The 23,660-nt window shown below is 41.5% G+C and overlaps 1 protein-coding gene across 7 annotated transcripts in view; it reads left to right on the top strand.

The window, feature by feature from the left end:
* Dnajb6 (DnaJ heat shock protein family (Hsp40) member B6) overlaps window positions 1-23,660 on the top strand; it is a 50,581-nt gene that overhangs the window by 4,723 nt on the left and 22,198 nt on the right. For 5 of the 7 annotated variants that reach the window (NM_001037940.4, NM_001359198.1, NM_011847.4 and 2 more), the window contains exons 2-5: window positions 7,725-7,815; window positions 10,318-10,427; window positions 11,777-11,839; window positions 12,922-13,032. In NM_001037940.4, coding sequence (NP_001033029.1) covers window positions 7,751-7,815; window positions 10,318-10,427; window positions 11,777-11,839; window positions 12,922-13,032 — 349 coding nt within the window. In that variant the 5' untranslated portion in view covers window positions 7,725-7,750. Of the gene's footprint in view, window positions 1-7,724; window positions 7,816-10,317; window positions 10,428-11,776; window positions 11,840-12,921; window positions 13,972-15,613; window positions 15,719-16,927; window positions 17,349-23,660 lie in introns of those variants that run through there. The other 2 variants (NR_152863.1, NM_001037941.3) reach the window with 2 other exon arrangements.

Below are 23,660 nucleotides of genomic sequence, written 5' to 3' on the forward strand. Positions count from 1 at the left end.
TTTGAACTTAACAAATATCCCCTCACCCCTGTTTCTATAATGCTGGAATTAAAGGTGTTTACTAATATACCTGGCCTTAATTTACTTTTAAGAGAAAAGATAGCTTTAGTCTTTAGTGCATATGGCCTTGGATTGTATTACTTTTCAATACTGATCCTCTTTTGTGGGAAAGGAAACGAGCTATTTTTGTTGGTGACCTGGCAAGACTCTTGCAAAACATTGTTGCCCAGTCCTTCATGGACAGAGAAATGTGTGTACATCAGGAAAAGTCTATCTGGCAACAACAGGGCCCAGAAATATGGCTGTAGAGTTCAAAGAACAACAGATGGAAGGGATGCAGTAACAACAGGTTTGCTCTGACAGGTTTCTGGGCTGCCAGTGGGAGTGGGTTTCTTAAAAGGAAAAATGTCTGAAGGACAGAGTTGGAGTTAAATCTTGGGGATTGAATCTGTTTTATATGAAAATAAGCCACTGAACCAGGGTCAGTGTAGATCTGAGATTTGAAAGATTTACACACATGTTGTATATTTCCTCTTTGATTTCAGCCTGCACTCCACCCTGCTCCTTCTCTCTCAGGATGGACAGACAGTCTGTCAATGGGGCTTCAGTAAGCTTCCCATCTGGCAGCTAGTACTGCTCTTGTGCCTAAATTAAAAGCGTTTGCCACCATGCCCAGTGAAAGAGAGTTGATCCCAGCATTCTTATCAGGCAGCTCACAAGTAAGTGCCTGTAACTTAAGCTACCAGGAAGTGCGACTTACGGCCTCCCTCCCTCCCTAGGCATCTGCATTCACGCATTAATTAAAAATAAAGCAATCTTTATAATTTGTTTTACCTGGAATACTACTATCAGAATGTTCTTTAAAATTAAAACTAGTTTGCCAATGGAGTTCCAGTTGAAGATCGACCTGTCTAACCCTGGACAGCCAGGGTTACCCAGAGAAACCCTGAGTGTGTGGGTTGGTGGGTGGGGGCAGGAAAGAAAAAAGAAAGCTGTGCGTGCTAGTGTATGAATTGTGGCACTACACACATGTAGTTTTCAGAGGACAACTTTGTGTGTGTGTGTGTGTGTCTGGTGTTTGGGGTTCAAAGGCAAGTAGGTCTTCTTGCTTGTGTGTGTGTGTGTGTGTGTGTGTGTGTGTATACTTTTACATGGTTTGTGGTCTTGCTGGCCCAAGAATGTTATAAATCAACAAGGAGTGGTTAGTGTTCCTTGTATTTACAGGAGATATTAAAAAATTAATTTCTTTTTTCTTGAGTTAGCAACTTGTGTAAAGTTTGTCTATTCTTCTTTTCCCATGCCCCTCCACACCCACACTCTGTTTTAGTGATATGTGGGAATTTCCTTTTGAGACTATCTTGTAGCCCAGGTTGTTCATGAACTCCTGATCCTATCGGTACTGTGGCTGTCACATATATGTATATGTATATATTTATTTATTTATTTAGTTTTTGTTTTTTTGAGACAGGGTTTCTCTGTGTAGCCTTGGTTGTCCTGGAACTCACTCTATAGACCAGGCCGGCCTTGAACTCAGAAATCTGCCTGCCTCTGCCTCCGGAGTGCTGGGGTTAAAGACCACACCCAGCTTAAAGCATAATCTTATATGTATGGATATTTTGCCTTCACTTAAATATGTGTTTGACAGGTGTCCAAGGAAATGAAGAAGAGGGTGTTGAGTCCTCTGGAACTGGGATTGCAGACAGTTGTAAGCTGCCATATAGGTGCTCTGAACTGAACCCTGGTCCTATAGAAGTGCAGCTGTGCTCTTAACTACTGCATATCTCCACTCTCATTCCCCTTCTTTTGCAGGCAAGGTCTCAGCTGACTGGTCTGGGACTAACATTGGAGACTATGCTTTGCCTCAGAATTTTTTTTTTTTAAAGATCTGTCTTGAAAAAAAGAGACTGCTGGACATTCTCATTGGAGGAAGTAAGAGTTTATAATGATTAGACTTAAGAGAAAGGTTTCACACTGCTACTGCTAGTTGAATTATATAATAAGACAGATGCTTCTGGCAGCAGTTTGGTCTTGGAAAAACTAAAAATGCTTCAAACAAGGTGTATCCTGGATTGACAAGACAAAGTATAACTAATACATTGGAGCTGGGTAGCTGAGGCCTGCAGTATCATCCACTCATGAGTCTGCGGCAGATACAAGGTCTTCCTGACCTTTTTTCCTTCTTTTTGTAGCCATGGATGTCCTGGAACTCAATTTCTAGACCAGGCTGGCCTAGAACTTGAGGTCCACCTGCCCCTGTCTCCTGAATGATGAGATTAAAGTTAGTTTACACCACACCCATTTGAATTTTGGTATTTGATAAATACCCAGTGCATTGGGTATAGGCTTCTGGTGGGTGTTCTGGATTCAAATAGAGTAAAACATGTTTCCTGTTAATGTCTAGTGTATATTTGGATAGTGGATAACATTTCATCCTAAGTGGATAAGCAACTTTGGCTTCACATTGTATGTGGTAGTCTGTAGTATTAGTGGTAGTAGTTGTCTGTAGTACCTGTAGTGTTAACTATGAGTACTTGTTTGAAGTGCATCTTGGTAGACACTATCTTGTAGAATTGGACCAACCAGTAGGTCCTTGAGCTTTCATTCTACTCCAGTGAGTGTCTTTTCTCTGTAGTCTTCCATCTTCATTTGTTTGTTTACAAGTGCTCTTTTTTTTAATCTTTGCAGTTCATTGTTGGCTTCGTCTTTCCTTTTTTTTTTGGAGACGGTTTCTCTGTATAGCCCTGGCTGTCCTGGAACTCACTCTGTAGACCAGGCTGGCCTCGAACTCAAATCCACCTGCCTCTGCCTCCCGAGTGCTTGGGATTAAAGGCGTGTGCCACCACACCCGGCATCTTTCCTTTTTTGATCTTAGTTCAGGTTTAAATGCTTGTAGTCATCTCAATAGAAGCACTGTCAACTGGGTCTCCCTCCCATACCTGGCCCTTGCTGGCATGCCTGTATTAAGGAGTAAAAAATGGAAGAGTCAAAGCTTGGTTTTTAATGATCTCAGCAGGAAAGACCGTTAGATGGAAAATAGACAAAGGTTATATAGTTAATCACTTTATAATAAAGCTGTAGGTCCTCCTGCCCTTAGACTTTATGGATACAAGCTTGTGATATATATCATGTGTGCAAACATGTCTGCTTGTCTAGGCTTGTGCATTGTGGGCAAGTGCTTTACTACTGAACCATATCCACGGTAGATGGTACTAATACAAGAAAGTGCTAAAAGAAGGGCATAAATCCAGCCTTTTATTTTTGAGATAGTCTAAAGTAGCATAGATGGGTCTGGAGCTGGTTGAGACAGGATGAGCTTGGAGTTCTTACTCAGGTTTCACCTCTAAAGGCCTGTGTGTCTTTACCACTCCGTTTTTGATAGCACTGGAGATTGAACTCAGGCTCTCCACTATGCCAGAATAACCCTCTCTCTACCCATGAAGTGAAAAAAGATGGAACAGCGACAGAATTGTTTCTGAAGTTGACAGTAGGGTCAAAATGTAAAGTGGTTATACTGCTGACTGTTGAGCTAAAATTTAGTGTTTTGGATAGAACTTGAATATTTTAGCCAAACACATGCTAGTCACTGGGGAGTGACCCCCCAGTTCAGAATTATTTGTTTATATAATATAGTCTTATTCTAAAGATCACTTTCTCTCCCCCAGAGCTTGAATTACGAGTCATGAGTTGCTGGGGATTAAATCCAGGGCCTTGTTCAAGCACTCTGCACCTGAATCATCTTCATTCCAAGGTCTAGAACATCTATCTCAGTGTAGGCAGGTAGCTAGGATTATAGGTCTGCACCACTAGCTCCTACAATGATGAAGTTTCTCTAGTCTTTCTTCCTTAGCAGTCCTGCTGCCACTCCACTGTTTCATCAACAACCCCCCCCCCCCAGGTCCAGAGAGTTCTTACTTGGGTTCTGCTGCCTTTAGGGACTCACATTATGTTTTCTTCTTTTTTGGGGGGATGTGATCTCACTGTGTACCTCTTGACTGCCTTCAACTCTCAGAGCCACCTGCCCCTGCCCTCCTGGTTTTGGGATCAAAGATATATGCCTGGCTTCTATCAATGTCTATTATAATGATCACAACTCAGATATATAGATCATTTAGTACCTGAAGATTAGAGGCCAGATACCTGCTAAAGAATCCTAAAGGAATACATAAGACACCACAGAGAGAGAGACTTATTATTTTTTTTTTTTAAGGAAAGAAAAGAGACAGGATTTTTCTTTGTAGTTCTGGCTGTCCTGGAACTCTATAGACCAAGCTGACCTCCAGTCCCACAGAGGCCTGCCTCTGCCTCCTGAGTTTAAATAAAATTATGCATTACCACTGCCCTGCCATAGAGAGAAAGAGACTCAAAGTGGGAGGAAAGGGCATGGATATGTTGACTCATTTGCTTAGGTATTTTTCAGGACCCTTGTATTTCAGGACCCTGGTATTTTTCAAAACCCTTGTTTGGATTTTGGTTTACTTTTGTTGCTTCCAGGCAAATCCAGTACGCTGGATACCTCAAAATAGGAATATGACAAGTGCCAAAAGGAATTGTTTGATTTGGAAAGTTATTTTTTTAAAGATTTATTATTATACATAAATTCACTGTAGCTGACTTCAGGCACATCAGAAGAGGGCATCAGATCTCATTATGGGTGGTTTTGAGCCACCATGTGGTTGCTGGGATTTGAACTCAGGAAGAGCAGTCAGTGCCCTTACCCGCTGAGCCATCTCACCAGCCCTGGAAAGTTATTAAGAAATATTTTGAGATAAAATCTCATCACCATGTAACTCTGGCTTGCCTAGAACTAAGATCTGTCTGCTTCTGCCTCACCAGTGTTGGAATTAAAGGTGTATGCCACTCTGCCTGCTTTTATAAAAACTTTGCTAACTTTCCTAAGCTTCTGTAGTAAGATTTGGTTGTACTGTCAAAGTAGAAACATTTGCCAGCAGGAAGAAAAATTGACCTTGGTCATTTCATCATTATTTATTTATTTATTTATTATTATTATTAATTGTTGCATCTTGGTCATCTATCATCATTATTTTTGTTATTACTATTATTATTAAAAATTTTTTGAGACAAGATCTCACTAGTTAGCCTTGACTGACTTGGAACTTGCTGTGTAGAACAGACTGGCTTTAAACTCACTGATATCCTCTTGGTCTCTGCCTACTGAGTTATGGGATTAAAGGTGTGTGCTGCCATGCACCCCAACTACAGTTTATTTTTATTTATTTATTTTTGGTGAGGCCGATGTACTTTGGTTTTTTTTTTGTTTGCTAGTATTGAACTTGTTTAGAATTGGAAGGTACCTTTATAGTTAAGTTGCCAGCCAGTGGTGCCACACAGCTTTAGTTCCAGCATGGAGGAGGCAGAGGCAGGTGGATTATTACTTGGAAAGTCAGCATCACACAGAGAAATCATGACTTGAAAAAACAAACAAACCGGGCTGGAGAGATGTCTCATTGGTGAAGAGCACTGATTGCTCTTCCAGAGGTCCTGAGTTCAATTCCCAGCAAACATAATGTGGCTCACAACCATCTGTAATGGGGTCTGATGCCCTCTCTGGTGTGTTTGAAGACAGCTACAGTGTACTCATACACATAAGTAAATATTTTTTAAAAAAGATTCATTTTAAAAAAAGAAAAGAAAAAAATCAAACCACCCAACCAAAACAAAAGATGATTCTTAAATTTGTTTTCTGAGACAGGGTTACATGTGTTTCCTGTTGTTTACAAACCTGTGTGAGATTATGATCTAAATTCTTGATCCTCCTGCCACGCCCAGCTTGATGTCAGTTTGGATAGTTCCTTAACTTTTGTTTGGTGATCTGTACCTTATTTCATAATTCCGTCCCTCTCATACCTGACACTTGTCAATACAATGGGTGATTCTTGTCTTAATTTCCTTGTAAACTTAGTAGAGTCCCTTGTGGCTGGTACTGCCTAGGGTATTACACTTTTTGAGTCTCTCTGTATTCATTGAAAAGAGGGTAGCCCAAAGGCTTCTTTCTGCAGGAGTAAGGACTGAGGGCCACGCTGAAGATGTTTTGAAAAAGTGATTTTCTTTATGTGGTATAGGTATAACAGCTTTGAGGTAATCAAGGTAGAGCTTACTAGAGAAAGTCATGGTGGGTGGCGTAGGGAGCTCAGGAGTTAAGCTTTGGTCATGTTCTATTTGAAACAACATGCTCAGTATCCCAGTGGCTATTTTGTGCAGTCATGTGCCTGTTTACTGGGTTAGGCTTCCATTTGGACTCAGGGTGTTATATAATGGGTTGTAGATGGTGAGATGAGGCTTTGAGCATGTTTCAGTGAGGGAGTTGATGATGGTAGATAAATGCACATTAAAAATAAAAAGGAATCATAAAATATTATAACTTTGTAAAAACTACAATTTGGCCAGGCGGCGGTGGTGCACACCTTTATTTCTAGCACTTGGGAGGCAGAGGCAGGTGGATTTCTGAGTTTGAGGACAGCCTGGTCTACAAAGTGAGTTCCAGGACAGCCAGGGCTACATAGAGAAACCTTGTCTCCAAAAACCAAAACAAAAAATCAAAACAAAACAAAATAAAAAAACAACAAAAAAACTCACCTCAATTTGGAAAGTAGAGATGCTATACAAATGGGATATTTGAGGTTTGGGAAATGGCTAAGTTAGTACCCCCACAGCATTAAGATTAAAGACATGCCACGAATCAGGTTTTATTTTGTGGGCATGTGCGTGCACTCATAGACAAGAAGAGGGCATTAGATTAATTACCTGGAGTTGGAGTGAGAACTGGGAAGCAAACTGTAAAGCATGAGTTTTTAACCACAGGCCTTTAGTCTTACCTCTGTAGAGTGACCAAGTGATTTAGACACTGTTAAATGAAAGCACATTATTTAGAGAACAGTAAGACCACATATCAGGTAGTTAGAAGCCGAATGGTTTCCTTGTGCTGCTCTGTGGAGACAGGTGAAGCCGTGCTCTGTCCCTGGATTTCAGCTAAAGAATTACTCTAGTCTGCATGATAGTATTAGATAGAGCAGTGTTGTGTTGGTTTGGTAGTTGGGTGCTGGACAGAGAGGTTATTTATATAAGACTGGTCAACTATATTTTTCCCTTTCTTGTGAGTAACTTAATGCAACAGCCGATGCCATTCCCATGAGAGAGCCATGGTGCTGAGGCCGACATGCTTCTCAGGCAGAGCTAGTGTGTGTTCATCTTTGTAATCTTGCCTAATACCTGGTGCAGAAATTCATCAGGGAGGGAAGTAACCAAATCTCCCCAAATGCATTGTGGTCTAGGAAAGCAGATGTAGCCAGTCCTTTGGTCAGGTGGCACCTGATCTCTGCCTCAGAGACCAGTGACCTGTTTATATACTATTATGTCATTTCCAAGCATTTTTTTCCTTGATAGATTTGGGGATGCCTCTCCCCCCATTTCTCTGTAGGCCTGGCTGTCCTGAACTTGCCCTGTAGACCAGGTTGGCATAGAAATCAGATCTGCCTGCGTTTTGCATCTCTAGTACTTCGAGTAAAGGTGTGCCCCACCACATGGACGGGAAATGATTCTTGAACCCAGTTTCTGGACAAAAGTCCTGCCTAAGATACAGGCTAGTGACTGGCTACCAGAAGTTCTCTCTGGGCCAGTAGGTGCTGAGAAGGAACCGACTCTCATCCTTCCTCTTGTTTTTCACTCATTGGGCAGTGTTATCATGGGCTGTATTTTTTTATTTGCAGGATTTATTCCAACAGTCAGTTAAAACATGGTGGATTACTATGAAGTGCTGGGCGTGCAGAGACATGCCTCACCTGAGGACATTAAAAAGGCGTAAGTGATTCTATTTCTGAGTTGATAATTCTGTACTGTGGTTCATTGGTAATTGGATAATGTAAAAATTAGGTTTATTTTATGTGTGAATGATTTGCTTGCCTGCATGTATATGTGTGCTCAGTGTTCAAGGAAGAGAGGAGAGTATATGATCTCCTAGAAATGACTTTATAGGTAGTTGCAAATCACCATGTGGGTGCCGGGAATCAAACTTAGGATCTCAGTAAGAGCAACAGGTTCTCTCAAACCCTGAACAAGGCACCCACCCTGTACTGGGATCTAATCTAAGAGACTCATACATGATAGGCAGACACCAGTTTACTGCCCAACACAGACCTAAAGTGGCTTTCAACCCTATGGTTTAGTTCTAGGTTAAAGTGCTAACATTTGTGATCAGACCTGGGGATCATTGGGCATTCTATCTAGTTGGTGATCTTTAGGTTCCTATGAAGAAAGACCCACTCAGTCTTAAAAAATGAGGTAGATGATTCTTCTCTCTTTTTTTTTTTTGTTTGTTTTTTTTTTGTTTGTTTGTTTGTTTGTTTTTCGAGACAGGGTTTCTCTGTATAGCCCTGGCTGTCTTGGAACTCACTTTGTAGACCAGGCTGGCCTAGAACTCAGAAATCCGCCTGCCTCTGCCTCCCGAGTGCTGGGATTAAAGGCGTGCGCCACCACGCCCGGCTGAGGTAGATGATTCTTAGGGTTGACCTGGCTTAGCTTTCACACGCATACATAAACATATTTGTGCACACACACACAAACACATACATCCCCCAAACTTGACAACTTATACTATGTCCCAAAATAGAAATATTAATATTGCCCTTGTGTGCTAGAGGTCCTGGGTTCTCTCTGCAGTTCCTTGTACTATCTATATTTACTTTGTGATAATTTATATTCTGCCTCTCCATGGTGTTTCTGAATTCCAACATAGGCCTGTTGTCTCCACTAAACTATATCTGTAGCTCTTCACCATTATTACTATTTTTCACCATTATTTTTTAAATTGTTGGTATACACTGGGTACTGGTGGCACATTCCTGTAATCATTGTACTAGGAGGCAGAGGCATGCAGATCTTGGTGACTTTGAGACCAGCCTGCCTGGTCTACAAAGTGAATCCAAGACAACCAGGATTCTGTTACACAGAGGGTTGGTGTGTAGCCAGGGGCATACATAACCAGTTGAGTCTTAGTGTTCTAGTTTATTTCTGTTGCTGTGATGAAATACCCAAAAGAAACAGTAGTTAAGGGGTTTATCATGATAGAGGTCAGGTCATATATTCATCACTGTGGAGAAGTCATGGCAGAAGCTTTATACAGCTAGTTACATTATATCTACTATAGTTAAGATTAATGAATGTGTAGATGGCTGTGTTCTTGCTTGTGCTCAGCTTGATTTCTTTGCAGTTTAGTGGTGCTGTCTACGGAATGGTGCTGTACTTAATTTTCCCACATCAGCCTCCTTGAGACCATTCTCCAAGTGATTCTAGGTTGTGTCAAGTTAACGATTACAGTTAACATCACTTCTGGGTTTTCATATGCTCCTTATAAGGTTTAATCAGGACACTGGATACTTGTTTTAATTCCAGTATTGGACATAACTTCCTCTAATGTTATGCTTTAGATTAAAGTTGTGTACATACTAGGTGCCCTATCACTGGCCATACTCTAGCCACAGAAGTTGATATTTCAATTTTGTTTAGACATTAAATCTACAATAGGTAGCTATTTAAATGTTACTAGGAGTCTGGCTTGTGCTATGGGAGATGTTCTTTATATTGATAAGTGGAATATTGGGATGGCTGGGAAAAATAGAAACATGAGGGAATTTATTTAAGTTGTATCTGTTTGGCTCAGAGGGCAAGGATTTGTCGACATTCTGTACATGCTTCACCTGATCACCAGAGCCTATAATTTGGACATTTGGATCATCCCACATACATGTTTTCAAACCAATCTTGCCAATTTCTGCTAGTATCCGAAATTAGAACTTGCTTATTTCATTCTCAAGAAAAGGTGGATTGCTAAGATATTCTTATACCTAATGGTGTAGCCATTTTCTGCTTAAGGGTAGGTGGTTTTTGGTGTTTTTTTTTGTTTTTTTTGTTTTTTTTGTTTTTTTTGTTTTTTTTGTTTTTCGTTTTCTTTTTTTTGTTTTTTTCTTTTTTTTTTTTTTTTTTTGGTTTTTTGAGACAGGGTTTCTCTGTGTAGCCCTGGCTGTCCTGGAACTCACTCTGTAGACCAGGCTGGCCTCGAATTCAGAGATCCACCTGCCTCTGCCTCCCGAGTGCTGGAATTAAAGGCATGGGCCACCACACCCGGCTTCGTTTTCTTTCTTTTTTTTTTTTAATTTTTTGAGACAGGGTTTTTACTGTGTAGCCATCTCAACTCTCAGACCCATTGCTAGAATTAAAGATGTGCTACTCCCTCAGCTAGCTGTTAGGTATTAAAATTCCATGGACTTCATATGTACTCATTATACACCCTTTTTATCTTTCAAGGTATCGAAAACAGGCACTTAAATGGCACCCGGACAAAAATCCTGAAAATAAAGAAGAAGCAGAGCGGAAGTTCAAACAAGTAGCTGAGGCATATGAAGTGTTATCGGATGGTAAGTAAACCTGAGCTCGTGAAGGGCTCTGAGAGTGCATTAGAACAGGGCTTCCTAGAGAGCACAGACACAAAATTTGTTTGCTCCTAGCTAGAGTGTTCCTTCTTCCCTAAAGTTTTAATTTTCTTGTGTACTTTGTATCTGGTACATCTAACCATGGGTGCTGAAGAGCTAGAGTTATAGGCCATGAGCTGTAGACATGTTCTACTGCAGCAGAGTATTGTTAATGGAGTTTTACCTACTTGCACAAGGAAGAGATGCTCCAATTTAGATTTTGACTGACAGACAGGCAGACACACACACACACACACACACACATATCTACCCACCCCACTCTGGGTCTAGATCATAGACATTAGATGCCTCTGTGAAGGTTTTTTGCAGTTTGATGAAGGGTTGGCTGTCAGCTAGGGGCAGCCATCAAATTTGAGTTTGTGGTAAAGGGAAGATTTTGCACCTACAAGGCTGGGAACAGTGCCAGAGACTGGAATAGTACTGCCCACACCCTAAGCACTATCCTGCTGGGTGGCCTGGCATGAGTCAAGCTAGAGGCATTTAAAAGGTTAGGTACTGATTGACTGATGATAGGAAATAATAGGTCACTGTCTTTAAAAAATCTATTTCTAGAAGGAACCTGATCTAAAACTCAATGAGACAGCTTATTGGCATATAGCTCCTTGCATTATGAATACTCTATAAGTCTACCTTCTCCCAGTTTTAAAAACAACCCTTGAAACTTGACAAATATCAATTTCTTTTTTCAATTAATGAAGACATCGCTAGCTGAAAAACTGCAAATGTGCCAAGGTCTTAATACAGTTTGAGCTTTTGAGCTCTAGTGGCTGGAGCCTGGGCTTCAGAGCTTATGTTCTTACAAGGCGGCTTCTTAGTCAAGATGGGGTTGTTCTTCACTTTTGTTTCCCCTGTTGTAGAATATAACATAAGATTTTGGGGGAAGACAGAGTGATGTGGCAGCCGTGCTGTGTCTGTCCTAGAAGCACAAAGGCAGCAAGCAGGGTTCACGCATACCAGCGTAGCACCTGTGAGCCAAGTGAGTGGTCAACTCAGCAAGCAGATCCTGAGTCTGAGCCTGTGTAAATGTAGTACAGGCCTGGCTCCTTTTATGGTATATGCTTATCCACTTCCCATTCTACCAGGGCTTAACATCCACCCCCTGAACTTTGTTGTAAATATTTGTAGCAGTTATAATTAAGTTTGCCAGTTCAGGAGACCTTCCTCCTCTTAAAGTTGAGGGCCTTCGAAATGGATGTAGATTTATAATGGGAAATACTGAATTTTGAGGGTTTGAAAACAAGAACTTACTCATACTGTTTTTCTCACATTTAAAGCTAAAAAGCGGGACATCTACGACAAATATGGCAAAGAAGGATTAAATGGTGGTGGAGGAGGAGGTATGTCAATTTTCTTTTTGGAGACAAAAGGTCTTGGACAAGTTTACATAAATTTTTTCAGTTCTTAAAGTTGTTTGTTTTCGAGACCGGGTTTCTCTGTGTTTTCCAGGGTTTCTTCACTGTCCTGGAACTCACTTTGTAGACCAGGCTGGCCTCAAACTCAGAAATCCACCTCTCTCTGCCTCCCGAGTGCTGGGAACAAAGTGCTGCGCCACCACTGCTTCCGCGTAGTTCTTATGATTTGTACCTGATAGTCAACAGGGATTTGCCTTGAAAGTGTTGAGTTTGTGTAAATGAGGAGAAATAAACATTTAAACATTTAATAAAAATAAACCTGCTTGTTGATCAGGCATGGTGGTACATGCTGAAAATCCTAGCACCTTAGGGGCTAAGGTAGTGTAGTGCCTGTGAGTTGAAAGCCTGCCTGGTGGGTTTTAGATCACTCTATATGATTGTGATTCTTCTGCAGTAAGTCTGCCTCCTTAAAGGATTAAAAATAATTAAAATATATAAAAACTGAACCAAAAGAGAATTTGACAGGAACTTTGAGTTTAAGGCCAGCCTGCTTTGCATAGTGAGGACCTGCTTCAATAAAAGGGAGGGGGGAGAACCAACTACACATTTGTCAGGTTAGGAGAAGTAAGTGGAGATGTCTGCTCTGATAAGATAACCTTACTATGCTTTTAGCAGTGACATTGCCTATTGTGTGGAAATGGTGCTCAGGAGATGAGCTGCCTCATCTTAAAAGGCTTGCTGGGATCTAATATTGTACCTATGGGGAAATTGGTGGAGTCAATATTCTTGGCTTTCATAAGCCTTTATAATTCATGACAAAAACAGTGGACAGTGATTTGATTATGTTAAAGCATCATTGCAGACAGAGACTGAAAAATTCATAGGCCTTAGAGATCTGAGCACTCATGTGGTCAAATGCTAGGCAAATAAGACTCTTGGGCTTTTAGAATCCCAGATGTGTGGAATATGTTCTCTCTCAGACCATGAAATATACAGTAATTTATGAATAAACAGTTGCTTTGAAATATCAGAATTCATAAGCTAAACACTTTATTGTGCTTGTATAGGTGGAATTCATTTTGACAGTCCATTTGAGTTTGGCTTCACATTCCGGAACCCAGATGATGTCTTCAGGGAATTTTTTGGTGGAAGGGACCCATTTTCATTTGACTTCTTTGGTAAGTACCTGCCTGGTCCGTCCTTTGGTCTGGCCTAGTGAGGGCTGATGGTACCATGTTAAATGTTTGCATTTAACATTTTGTTGTGTTACTGAACTCTTGTCTTTTTGGACTAGTGGAGTCGTCAGGCATTTCCTGCCAACCTTTTCAGAGTTTTTTGATTGGTGACTTCAGCAATAAAGATTTTAGGGCATTATTTCCCTCTTCCATGTGTATTATTCTATCCTAGTTAATTTGTTTTTGCTCTCTGGTGAATTCATGGTTGGGACAGGATAAGATGTTGGAAATCTGATCTTAAACATTTATTTCTTGCTTTTGATACTCAGGATTTGAAACCAGGATCTTGGATATACTGACATCTTTAGTATTCACCTACTTCCACTCTACAAGCTAGTTTATTAGTGAGTTTGCGAAACGCACTAAATATCATAGATGCTGGTCCAGAACACACACATGAGTTCCATAAACACACCTTTTCTAACTGTTATTGTAGTCCACTTTAGCGTGTGAAGAAAGGATGCATCTAGAACAAGGCAGATGGCATTCTGATAGCAGCTGTTGGAATTTGGGAAAGTAGATTCTCCTATCTCTTGCCTTTATTCTGATGCCTGACCCTGGACTCTTAGGGATCTTGTGCATAGGTGCAAACGTTTCCATGTCCTTGTCAGCTGTCACTTAGTTACTAGAGATCTTCCTTATGGCTGACCATTGGTGAGCACTGGACATGGGAGGTCAGCATTGAATGTGTTATTGCTGCCTTTCTTTTGTCCTGGTGCACTGAGAGGGAAACATCCTGTGTGGCTGAAGAGATTGAACATCACCAGCAAACCCCCAGGAGGAAAAAGACAGTTGTGTCTACCAGTGATAGCAAAGGGAGACAGGTGGGATCCCTGCATGGCATGGCATGGGTGTGAAGAGGAACAAGTCACCCTGGATCTGGTAGGTGTTGTGATACGAAGTTGACCTCAATGGGCGTGTGTGTGGAGGGGAGGGAGAGGCAGAGACTGATTTCCTTTAACCTGCCTTTTAGAGAGAGAGTTTTTGTTTTATTTGTTTTGTTTTTTTTTTTTTTTTTTTGAGACAGGGTTTCTCTGTATAGCCCTTGAACTCACTCTGTTGACCAGGCTGGCTTCAAACTCAGAAATCCTGCCTCTGCCTCCTGAGTGCTGAGACTAAAGGAGAGAGAGCGCCACCACGCCCGGCTAGAGAGAGGTATTTTACTTTTGTCTGATCTTCCTGAGGGAAGGAAAGCAGTGAATGTGTCAGAGCATGCTCACTCATAGCTGAAATTAAATAGGAGAAAGGTTATTGTGAGAGAGGGTTGGGATGGACCAGCTTGTTTAATGTTTGCAGAAACCTACAGAAAGCTTCCTATAAACAGATGAGTAAGAGTAAGGCCAGTGACAGGATTGTAGAGCATTTACAATCTCAGTAGACATCAGGAGTAGACAAGAACAGCAGCAGTAGTCTTGTCTAAATATGGCTCAGCAGGTAAAGGTACCTGTCACCAAACTTGAAGTCCTGAATTCTATGGTTGAGTATTTATTTGTACAGGAACACACTAATAAATGTGAAAAAAAAAATAAAGATCTCTTCCAATGGCTTCTACATATTTAAGATGAGCAAAAGTAATTTGTAGTAAGAGAAGATGAAAATGTGTTGTATTCTCAGTAACTCTTTAAGGAAACTAAGATACAGCTAAACGTGATCGATCATGCTTAGCTGAAGTACCGGCTCCGAGCATCAAGGTAGCCTACCCCACCTAGGAATAACCAAAATAAAGCAATACAATTGCTTCTATGTATTTTTTTTTCTTTAGAAATTAGTGTTTAGTAATTTACACTTTGGTTTGTCATGGGACAGCAGTGTTAAATGGGATCTGTTCTCATGTCTTAGCTGTGGGTTGATAGCTGAGTGAAAGACTTGTGTTCTCCAGTTTGGGAGTTAATAAGATAAAGTAGGCCGACTTTTCTGTCTTTGAGGAGTTCAGGTAACACTGCATTATCTTGCTTAATTAAAAAAAAAATTGAAACCTGTATTGTGCACATCTTTGTAATCTAGAACTTGGGAGCTTGGGACAGAAGGATCATGAGTTTGAGGTGAGTTAAGGATACATAGTGAATCACAAAACAACAAAAACTAACAACTCCAAAACTCACTTGGGGTGCAAGGTAGATAGATGCCAGGTATTTTGAGACTAGCCTGAGCTACTCTGAGATCCTGTCTAGAAGACAAACAAAAATTAAGGGCTGTGGATCTTGGTCAGATGCTTGCCTGTTATGTACAAACCCTGGATTCTTTCTGTCCCTAGCACTGTCACAGAAAAGAGGCCTGTGTTCCTTTTTAGGGAATTAATACTCAAGTGCTTGTTCTCCTTGAGAAAAAGAATCTGTCACTCTAGTCTAGACAGTTCTTTCTATGGAGCGTTTGATTAGATGTGCCTGTTTGTATCAGTAGTGCAAGAAAAAATGTAGTAGGCTTGCTAAGCCTGCTTCACCCCAGGGATGGCTCAGGTAGGCACTCCTTCCTTGCTTTGCCAACATAAGTGTGGCAGTGATAATTCTTTAATCCATTCTTATAGGTCTTCTAGGGGACTTCCATTTTCAGGCAGTAAGGATTTTCGCACAGGAAAAGAAGTTGCTCCATGGCTACTACGTGTATGAGGTGACCGTGCAGCCTACTGGTGGTATGTGGAGTGTAGACTGGGTCTTTTGTGCAGGGCTGGGGAACTTAGTGTATAGTCAGCAGTATCCAGAGCCCTTGTAAACCCAGTCACAATGTCTCTTGATTGTAGCCAGTTACCCAGTTACTTTTCAGTTTTTAAGTTTTCATGCAGCCAGCTTTTATATTCCGTTTTTTGTTTTGTTTTGTTTTTTTTTTTTTTTTGCGGGGGGAGGGGGAGTGTTTTTGTTTTTCAGAGGCGCTTACTCTTACAAATATGCTGGATGCAGTATAATTATTGTGCCAACAATCACAGCTACTTGGGAGGTTGAGACAGAGTCTTTTCTGGGTTTTATAGACCCAGTCCCTATCCCTTCTCTATCTCTCAAAAAGTCATTTTTAAGATTTTTGTTTTTAAAATGTAATCCATGCCGTCCCTGTATTTCTGGCTAGCATTTCAAGTGCTGGGATCGCATAATGTCCTCATGTCCTGTTGTGAGGTATTGTTGAGCTACACTGTGCTAAAAAAATTTCAGGTCTCTTCCCTTGGTGATGGGGTGGGCTTCCTAGAGACCATGAGAAGGGAGATGCTCTGGAATCCTGCAGAAATCTTGAAACACTGTTCCCTGTGACTGAAAACTTTTCCAGGAAGGCCAGAATATTGGCAGTTCCCACAAGGAGCTTAGTAGTGAAGGGGGTGTATATGGAATGCTGAGGTTAGCTAACCTTTACATTTCCCAGAATATGATCTTACCCATAACTGAACCTTTGTTGGAATGTTGATTGAAGACAGGGTGTGCATTATTAATTCATATTCGATTCATCTCTTTACTGGGTGTGCTTTACTAACTCAGGACATGATTACTTTTGTCCTGGTTCTGTAAACCTGATAATTTAAGACTGACAAGTACTTGGCAGTAGTAGGGTTTTTGGTTCTACTAGTTATGACAGGAAGTATCTCTTAGAGAACTGTGTGGGTTCACTTTGTCCTTATGCTCAGGAATGACCACATTGCCTTTGACATTGCTGTTGGCAGAGGGTCTTTCCTTTCCCTTTATCACCTAGTTTGCTCTTTCTTCACAAAGACTTGTGAATCCGGGGAAGGACTTGGTAGCCCACTGGCCTATGGTATGGAGAGCCTTGGAACAAGCCTTGTGGGGGAGGGTGATTGTGTGGAGGGTACTTCTTCTGAGCCATGAATTTAATGTAGTGAGTCAGTCATTTTACTCTCCAGGATTCGAGGAAGTGGCCAGTGAGGACTTGGAACCTAGTGAAGAACTAGACCAGCCCTGTTTTGAGGAGTCAGTAGAAGACGCCCTGAGTGACGAGCACAGTGAGGTTTTGGATGTGATATCCAGTGAGGAGCTGGACCTTAGTGAAGATGAGTCAAGTGAAGGCTGTAGCTGGGGCCAGGGCGGACTTCTCAGTGAGGACCTGGACCTCGTCTCCAGCGAGGAGGAAGCCAGTCTCGGGGATGCGGAGGAGCTCAGCGAGGAGTATGAGGAGCTGCTGAGCGAGGAGGAGCACAGTGGGCCGGACCCCGAGGCGCTGCTTGTTCAACAATAAACAAAAAGGAATGGCCTGGGTCTCTGTTTTATAAGAAGGTTTATTTTATTTAAAGTTTATCTAGAATAAAAAGAATTGCTTCTATCACCACCATGTTGTATTTGGTCAGATTACGAGAGTTGACTTGAACACCAAGGAGGGGAGGGGTCCAGATGCCCCAGGTCAGTCCTCTTTGTAGGAGGACTGAACCACCAGCCAGGTAGCACTGAGAGTACTGTAACAAAGTGATTTAGACAACAGAAACTTCCCCCAGAGTGCTGCAACCAAGGTAAAGGTATGCCAGGGTCCCTGTTGGCCTGAGGCAGATGTGCTATAGGCAGTTCCCAGCTGCTAAGAGGCCTCAGTGAGCCTTCATATCATCTCTGTTACAGCGTCATCCTGTGACCAGCGATGATCCCTGGCCCATAATTCCTTTTGATCTTGATTATTTCAGGGAGCTGGTAGTAAGCCCAGGATCATTTAAGATGAGGTGAGATTCCAGCTCAGTAAGATTTCTTAGCAGTTGCTTAGGTTTAAATCCTAGTCTATACAGCTTAGAAGCTAGTAGTGCATTTAGAAGTAGGAAGTCTTGAAAGCTGGGGATGTTTAGAGAGAAGAGTTGGGAGTTAGGAAAAATGTAATTTCAGAGATCAGTGGTGCTGTCAGAACAGATGGCTTAATCTTGCATTGGATTGATGACTGCATCTCAGGCTTGATCACACACATGTCCTTAATTGCTTTAAGGACAAAGTACCATTTCTCTTCCCAGTGGGATTTGAAAGAGAGAAGTAGATAAGATTTAAAAGTATGTAGAAACACGTTATAGACCAGTTTCCAGTTGTTACATTTTCAATGGGTTTTAGACCACAGCTTGCCTGCAACTTTCATTAGCTTCCTTGTTCTTTCTAAAACAAAGATGGTAGATGTGATATTGAGTTATAGACTCACTGTGCTCTCAAGCTTGTTCTGGCCAGGAAGGAGGAGGATGAGGCCACTTTGCTCCCCCCCTCCCCCAATATCTGGTTGATTCAAGATTGCTAATATATACTCATTTTAAAAAAATTATTTTTTATGCATTGATATTTTGTCTGCATGTCAAGGTGTCAGATCCCCTGGAGCCTGTTGTGAGCTGCCATGTATGTACGTTCTGGGAATCGAACCCTGGGCCCCCTGGAAAAGCAGCTAGCCCCTGAAGACATTTGTTCTTAGGCTTGTTTTTTGCATTGAGCAGTACAGTGAGGCTTTCATTTACTTTCTAAGGTTTTCCTGTAACACTTTTTTCCCCTCCATGCTCCCCCCCCCCCCCCCCACACACACACACATAAGTGACGAACACAAGTACCTTGCTTGGTTGCACAGTACAAAATTTGATTTTTTGAGACAGGGTTACTCCATGTAACCCCACCTGGCCTGGAACTTGCTTTGTAGATCCAGCTGGCCTCAACTCATATTAGTCTGACTTTGCCTCTTTCTCCTGTGTGAAGATTAAAGGGGTGTCCATCACGTCTGGCTCACTTTTATATTCTGTTGATGACAGTGGACAACTCACAGGTGAGCCCCACATCCTTGGTGGGCATATCCATGATGTTCTTCAATAGGAGTACTTTAGTGAACCCTAAGCTTCCTGGTATGGGAACAGTGCCAATGCATTTATCTTTTGGAAGGGGAAGTAGCAGGTTCACGTTTTTTAAGAGCAATTAGCACAGGAGATGAACTAAGTACTGAGTTGTCATCTTCGAACAGCAGAACGTACCTCCCCATCCTCCCAACAGAGCCATCGGATGTCCTAGCATGTAACCTAGTCTAGGTTACAGTTCTGATTACTGTGTTTCCAAGGTTCCTCATGCAGTAGACTAATTATAAACAAAATCACTTTACAAGATGGAAGTGACACAGTTTGTTTAACATACACAACACCCTTTAGTTCTGTCTATCCCGAGTGTCAATCTGACTCAGTGTGGTGCTGGGCTGTGGTTTTATTTCTATTAATTCCAAGGAGTCATTTTCCATTCTTGAAGTGTAAAAAGATAACCATTTGAAAAATGGGAGTTGTATGCAATGAGGGAATACTTTAAATTTAGCTCTGAGGAGTGGAATTAGTCCTTGCCCTGTATGTCTCCTTAGGGTGTTGTTTTTCTTTTTTCTGTTTAAAATTAATTTTGCTATATGTTCATTGTTATTTTGCCCGGATATATATCTATGAAGGTGTCAGATCCCCTGGAACTGGAGTTAGACAGTTGTGAGCTGCCATGTGGCTACTGGGTATTGAACTTAGAACCTCTGGAAGAGCAGTCAGTGCTTTTAACTGCTGAGCCATCTCTCCAGCCCTATTTTTCTTTTGTTTTTGCTTGAGAATTGGTTTCACCTTGTGGCCTTGGCTAGCTGAGAATTTATAGCAGTCCTTTTGCCTTAGGGCTAGGCTTAGGTGACATGTGCAACTGCTTAGCAGTTTTGTGAGGAGGTAGATCCCAGTGAATTGCCCAGGTTGGCCTAGTTCTCAAGTGCTGAGATTTTATTCCTATGTTGTGTTGGTAATTTGGTTTTAAAGTCACTCAGTTTTTAGTTGCTAGGAATTTCCATGGTGTATTCTGCCCCCACACTTAGTCCTCCACCCCTTTGCACTTTTCTGTTTTGGCTTTTGTATTTGGGAGTTGATAAGGAAGCATAGGAATATGGAGTGTTTGGGCCATGAGTCATTAGTATATTCTACCTGCTGTTTGAGTTGTGTTCAGTGCATAGTTTGCTCCTGGGCTTTTATTGGTAGGGAGCTCACAGAAACATAAGCTTTCAATTTAGCATTCTGTAATATAAAATGTGGACATTTCATTAGTGTTATATGTTTACCTCGTTTAGACCTTTTGTTACCTTCTCTGTACTCTGTTTTTTCTTTCTTTTCTTTTTTTCTTTCTACCACTTAGATATTTTTGTCAGTCCTTTGCATGTTGGTTACTTCAGTGTCAGAAAACAGGATCACACAAAGTTCTTCCTTAAAATATTTAAAATGTATGGGTGCATGCCTGGTGTTGGCAGACACTAGAAGAGGGAGTCTGATTCCCCGAGGCTGTACTTATGAATGGCTGTGAGTCCCCCTGTATATGCTGGGAATGGAACTCCTTGGATCCTCTGGAAGAGCAGTCAGTACTATATATACTAAAGTTTTGTTCAGTAAATTACACGCAGGTGTGTGTTTTGGCTGTTGGAGGTCAGAGGACATTCTGCAGTTTCTTTACCCACTTTTGATAATACCAAGGATTGCATTCTTGTCCGCAGCCATATACACACTGTTCTGTTTTCATTCCTTGAGACAGGCTCTTATTATGTAATAGCTCCACTGGCTTCAAACTTGGGATCCCATCACTTTCAGTTGCTATTATGAATGAATTTTAACATTGTAACTGAAATGATGTGTCTTGGTGATTCATGGGATGGAGCACATAGCCTAGCACATGTTAAGGAAGTGCTGCCACTGAAGTCTCCAAATAATCCAGAACAGTTAATAAGGAGAAATTACAGTGGCTCCTTTTGTATTGTCTTGGTATCCTTTAAAAAACAACAAAAAATAGACCACTAAATAAAACTTTAGCATTTGCAAATAAAGACATGGTTGGGTCGGGGCATATAATGGGGCTTAGCTGGTTAAAAAAAGCATTTGCTGTGCAAGCCTGATGACTTGAGTACGTCCATAGACAGTAAAGGTGGAAGGAGAGAACTGCCCTGTGTCCTCCATAACTATGCTATGTTCGTACCCCCACTCCAAATTGTGTACGTAGATATACTTCTAAAGATTTTGGAAAAGACACAGGCTTGGTTAGTTTAAGATTAGCTGTGGAGAATTTGTCATGATGATGTGGATTGTCTCTAATTTGTGAATTATCTTACAGTATGTTTTAACTGCTTAGAGCTGAAAGTCAAGATATGCGCGCCTAGGCTGGCTTCAAACTCAGCTATCTGATCCTCCTGCCCTTTGCATCTGCTGGGTTCACAGGTGCTGGGGATGAACCTGTGCTTTTTTAGTAAGCTCCAGCCCAGCCATTCGAAATACAAACAAACACAGCTCTGTAGTCCTGATTGGCCCAGAACCCAGAGGTTGCCCTTCCTCTGCCTCCTGAGTGCTAGGATTAAAGTATTATTCACCATACTGACTTAATGATTCTTTTGTTTTTAGTTTGGGTATTATAAATACAAGAATAACTATCCATGTTGTAGACCTGCTGTCTAGGAAACCTCTGTGGCATACATACTTGGTTTGTTGTCTGCTAATTAGTTTGAGAGCCTCTTTGTAAATGAAATGCCCAAGTTTTGTTTTTGTCTTTTCAGTTTTTAAAAAAAATTATTTATTATACACACAGTGTTCTGCCTGCATATATGTCTGAATGTCAGAAGAGGCCACCAGATCTCATTATAAATGGTTGTGAGCCACCATGTGGTTGAACTCAGGTCCTCTGGAAGAGCAGTCAGTTATCTCAACCTCTGAGCCATCTCTCCAGCCCATGTACAAGTTTTATTTACAGTCTTTGTAGCGACTGGGAAATTTTACTTAGTCTTTTTCTTTTAAATAATGGGAGAACAGGAGTCTGTTTATAAGGTGTGGCCTATACTGGAACATAGCAACACAGCATTCGGGTCAGACAGCTCACATATGGTGCCGCTTTCTGGCTTCTGGGCACTATACCCAAATGTACAAACCCATACACAGACATACTCTTACATATTTAAAAATAGATTCTGGGAAGAAAAAAGTAATTAAATACAATAAAACAAAATTCATAAAAATGACATCCCTTAGTCAAAACTCCCACACAGCTGTGGGTCATGTTGGTGAATACATAAGTTCCTTTCACTCAGCCACTGTCAAACCTTGGAAGAAGCCATCCAGGGCCCTTAGGCAGAGCTGCCTTGTTCAGGATAACCTTGCCCAGCTTGAGCCTCTTTTCTGTGCCCATCTCAAGCTTTCTGGAGCACTCCAGGCCTTTGCTCTGGTCCCTGTGGTCTACCCTGAAATAGCCTTTTGGGCAAACAATCCTAGACAGAATGCCTATTCTGAAACCAGGGCCTACTAGGATGTTGTGTTCATCTGAATTTAAGCAGGCCAGCTGGCTCTTGCTTTGTCCTCTCTTGTCATTTGTGCATCTATGACAACTTTCTCCATGCATTTATATTTGAAAGTATGTGATATATGGTTCTTTACAGATTTCCTACTTTACTAGGGGAAATAAAAGCACTAAGGTAAGTTTAAAAAGTAATAGTTATAAATATTATGTTGTTAGCTGCCGTAATGAAAAACTGAGCTTGCTGCTGCCTTTAGATTGTAGTGTTGATACTTGTTCTATGTAGAGTATTCCTTGCTGAATTATTGGTAAAGCGCTTTCTTTTCAGGGCCACCATGTTTCCAGTTAAGTGATGGTCACTTGTCCCAGTAAAAGTACTTCAGAAGTATAGTCCTGTGCCTGCCAATTAATGTCAGTTGAGATTCTGTTGGTCTCATAAAAATATAAGATTCTGCCTGCCTATGTGTCTGTATCACATAGGTATTGCCCATGGAGGCCAGAAGAGGATGTTGGGTTCCCTGGAACTGGAGTTGAGATGGTTGTCAGCCTCTATGTGGGTGTCGCTCCATGATAGCAACACTTACTTTTAACTTCTGAGTCAACTCCATCCCTATCTTGAGAGTTTTGAGCCATCAAATTGAATTGATATGAGAAAGGAATTATTGGGTCATAATCATCAGGCTCACCAGCAGTTATATTCACCTGTTGCTGTTTTGGAAATTTTGTAGACCAGGCTTGTCTCAGATTCAGAGATCTGTCTGTCTGAGTTGGGATATAAAGGTGTGGGGTACCATGCTGGACTCTGCTCCTCCTCTCTGTACAAGTGTCTAAGGTTGGAGGCTGGAGAGATGGCTCGTTAGTACTACCCTTGCAGAAGATCCCCTTCCAGAACTCAAGTCGGGCATCTTACAAGTACTTTTCTTTAACTTCAGCTTCTGGGTGATCTGATGAGTCTGGCCTCTGTGTACCTGTGTGCACATGCCCCTAAGCTGCACCTAACTATGCATAAAAGAATGAAAAGTTGGAAAACAGCAACAAAGCTGTCCTAAGATGGAAACCATCTTTTTTTGTTTTTCAAGACCGGGTATCCCTGGCTATCCTGGAACTTGCTCTGTAGATCAGGCTGGCCTTGAACTCAGAGATCCGCCTGCATTTAGGAGTGCTGGGATTGTGGGCTTGTGCCACACAATGCTGGGCTGAAACTGTCTTTTCTAATGAAACTAATTGTGTACTGAGCTTTGTTGAACAGCCCTCTGAAGGCTTGATGAGGTATCTGTAGATACACCGTTCCCATTAGGCACCTGTCTGGTCTTTTGCACTCAGCTTTACTTGAATGGTACCAGTAAGTGAACGTGCTCCAGAGTGCTAAGAGCT

Source organism: Mus musculus, chromosome 5 (assembly GCF_000001635.26).
Source record: "Mus musculus strain C57BL/6J chromosome 5, GRCm38.p6 C57BL/6J".
In the NCBI taxonomy this organism is placed as follows: Eukaryota; Metazoa; Chordata; class Mammalia; order Rodentia; family Muridae; genus Mus; species Mus musculus.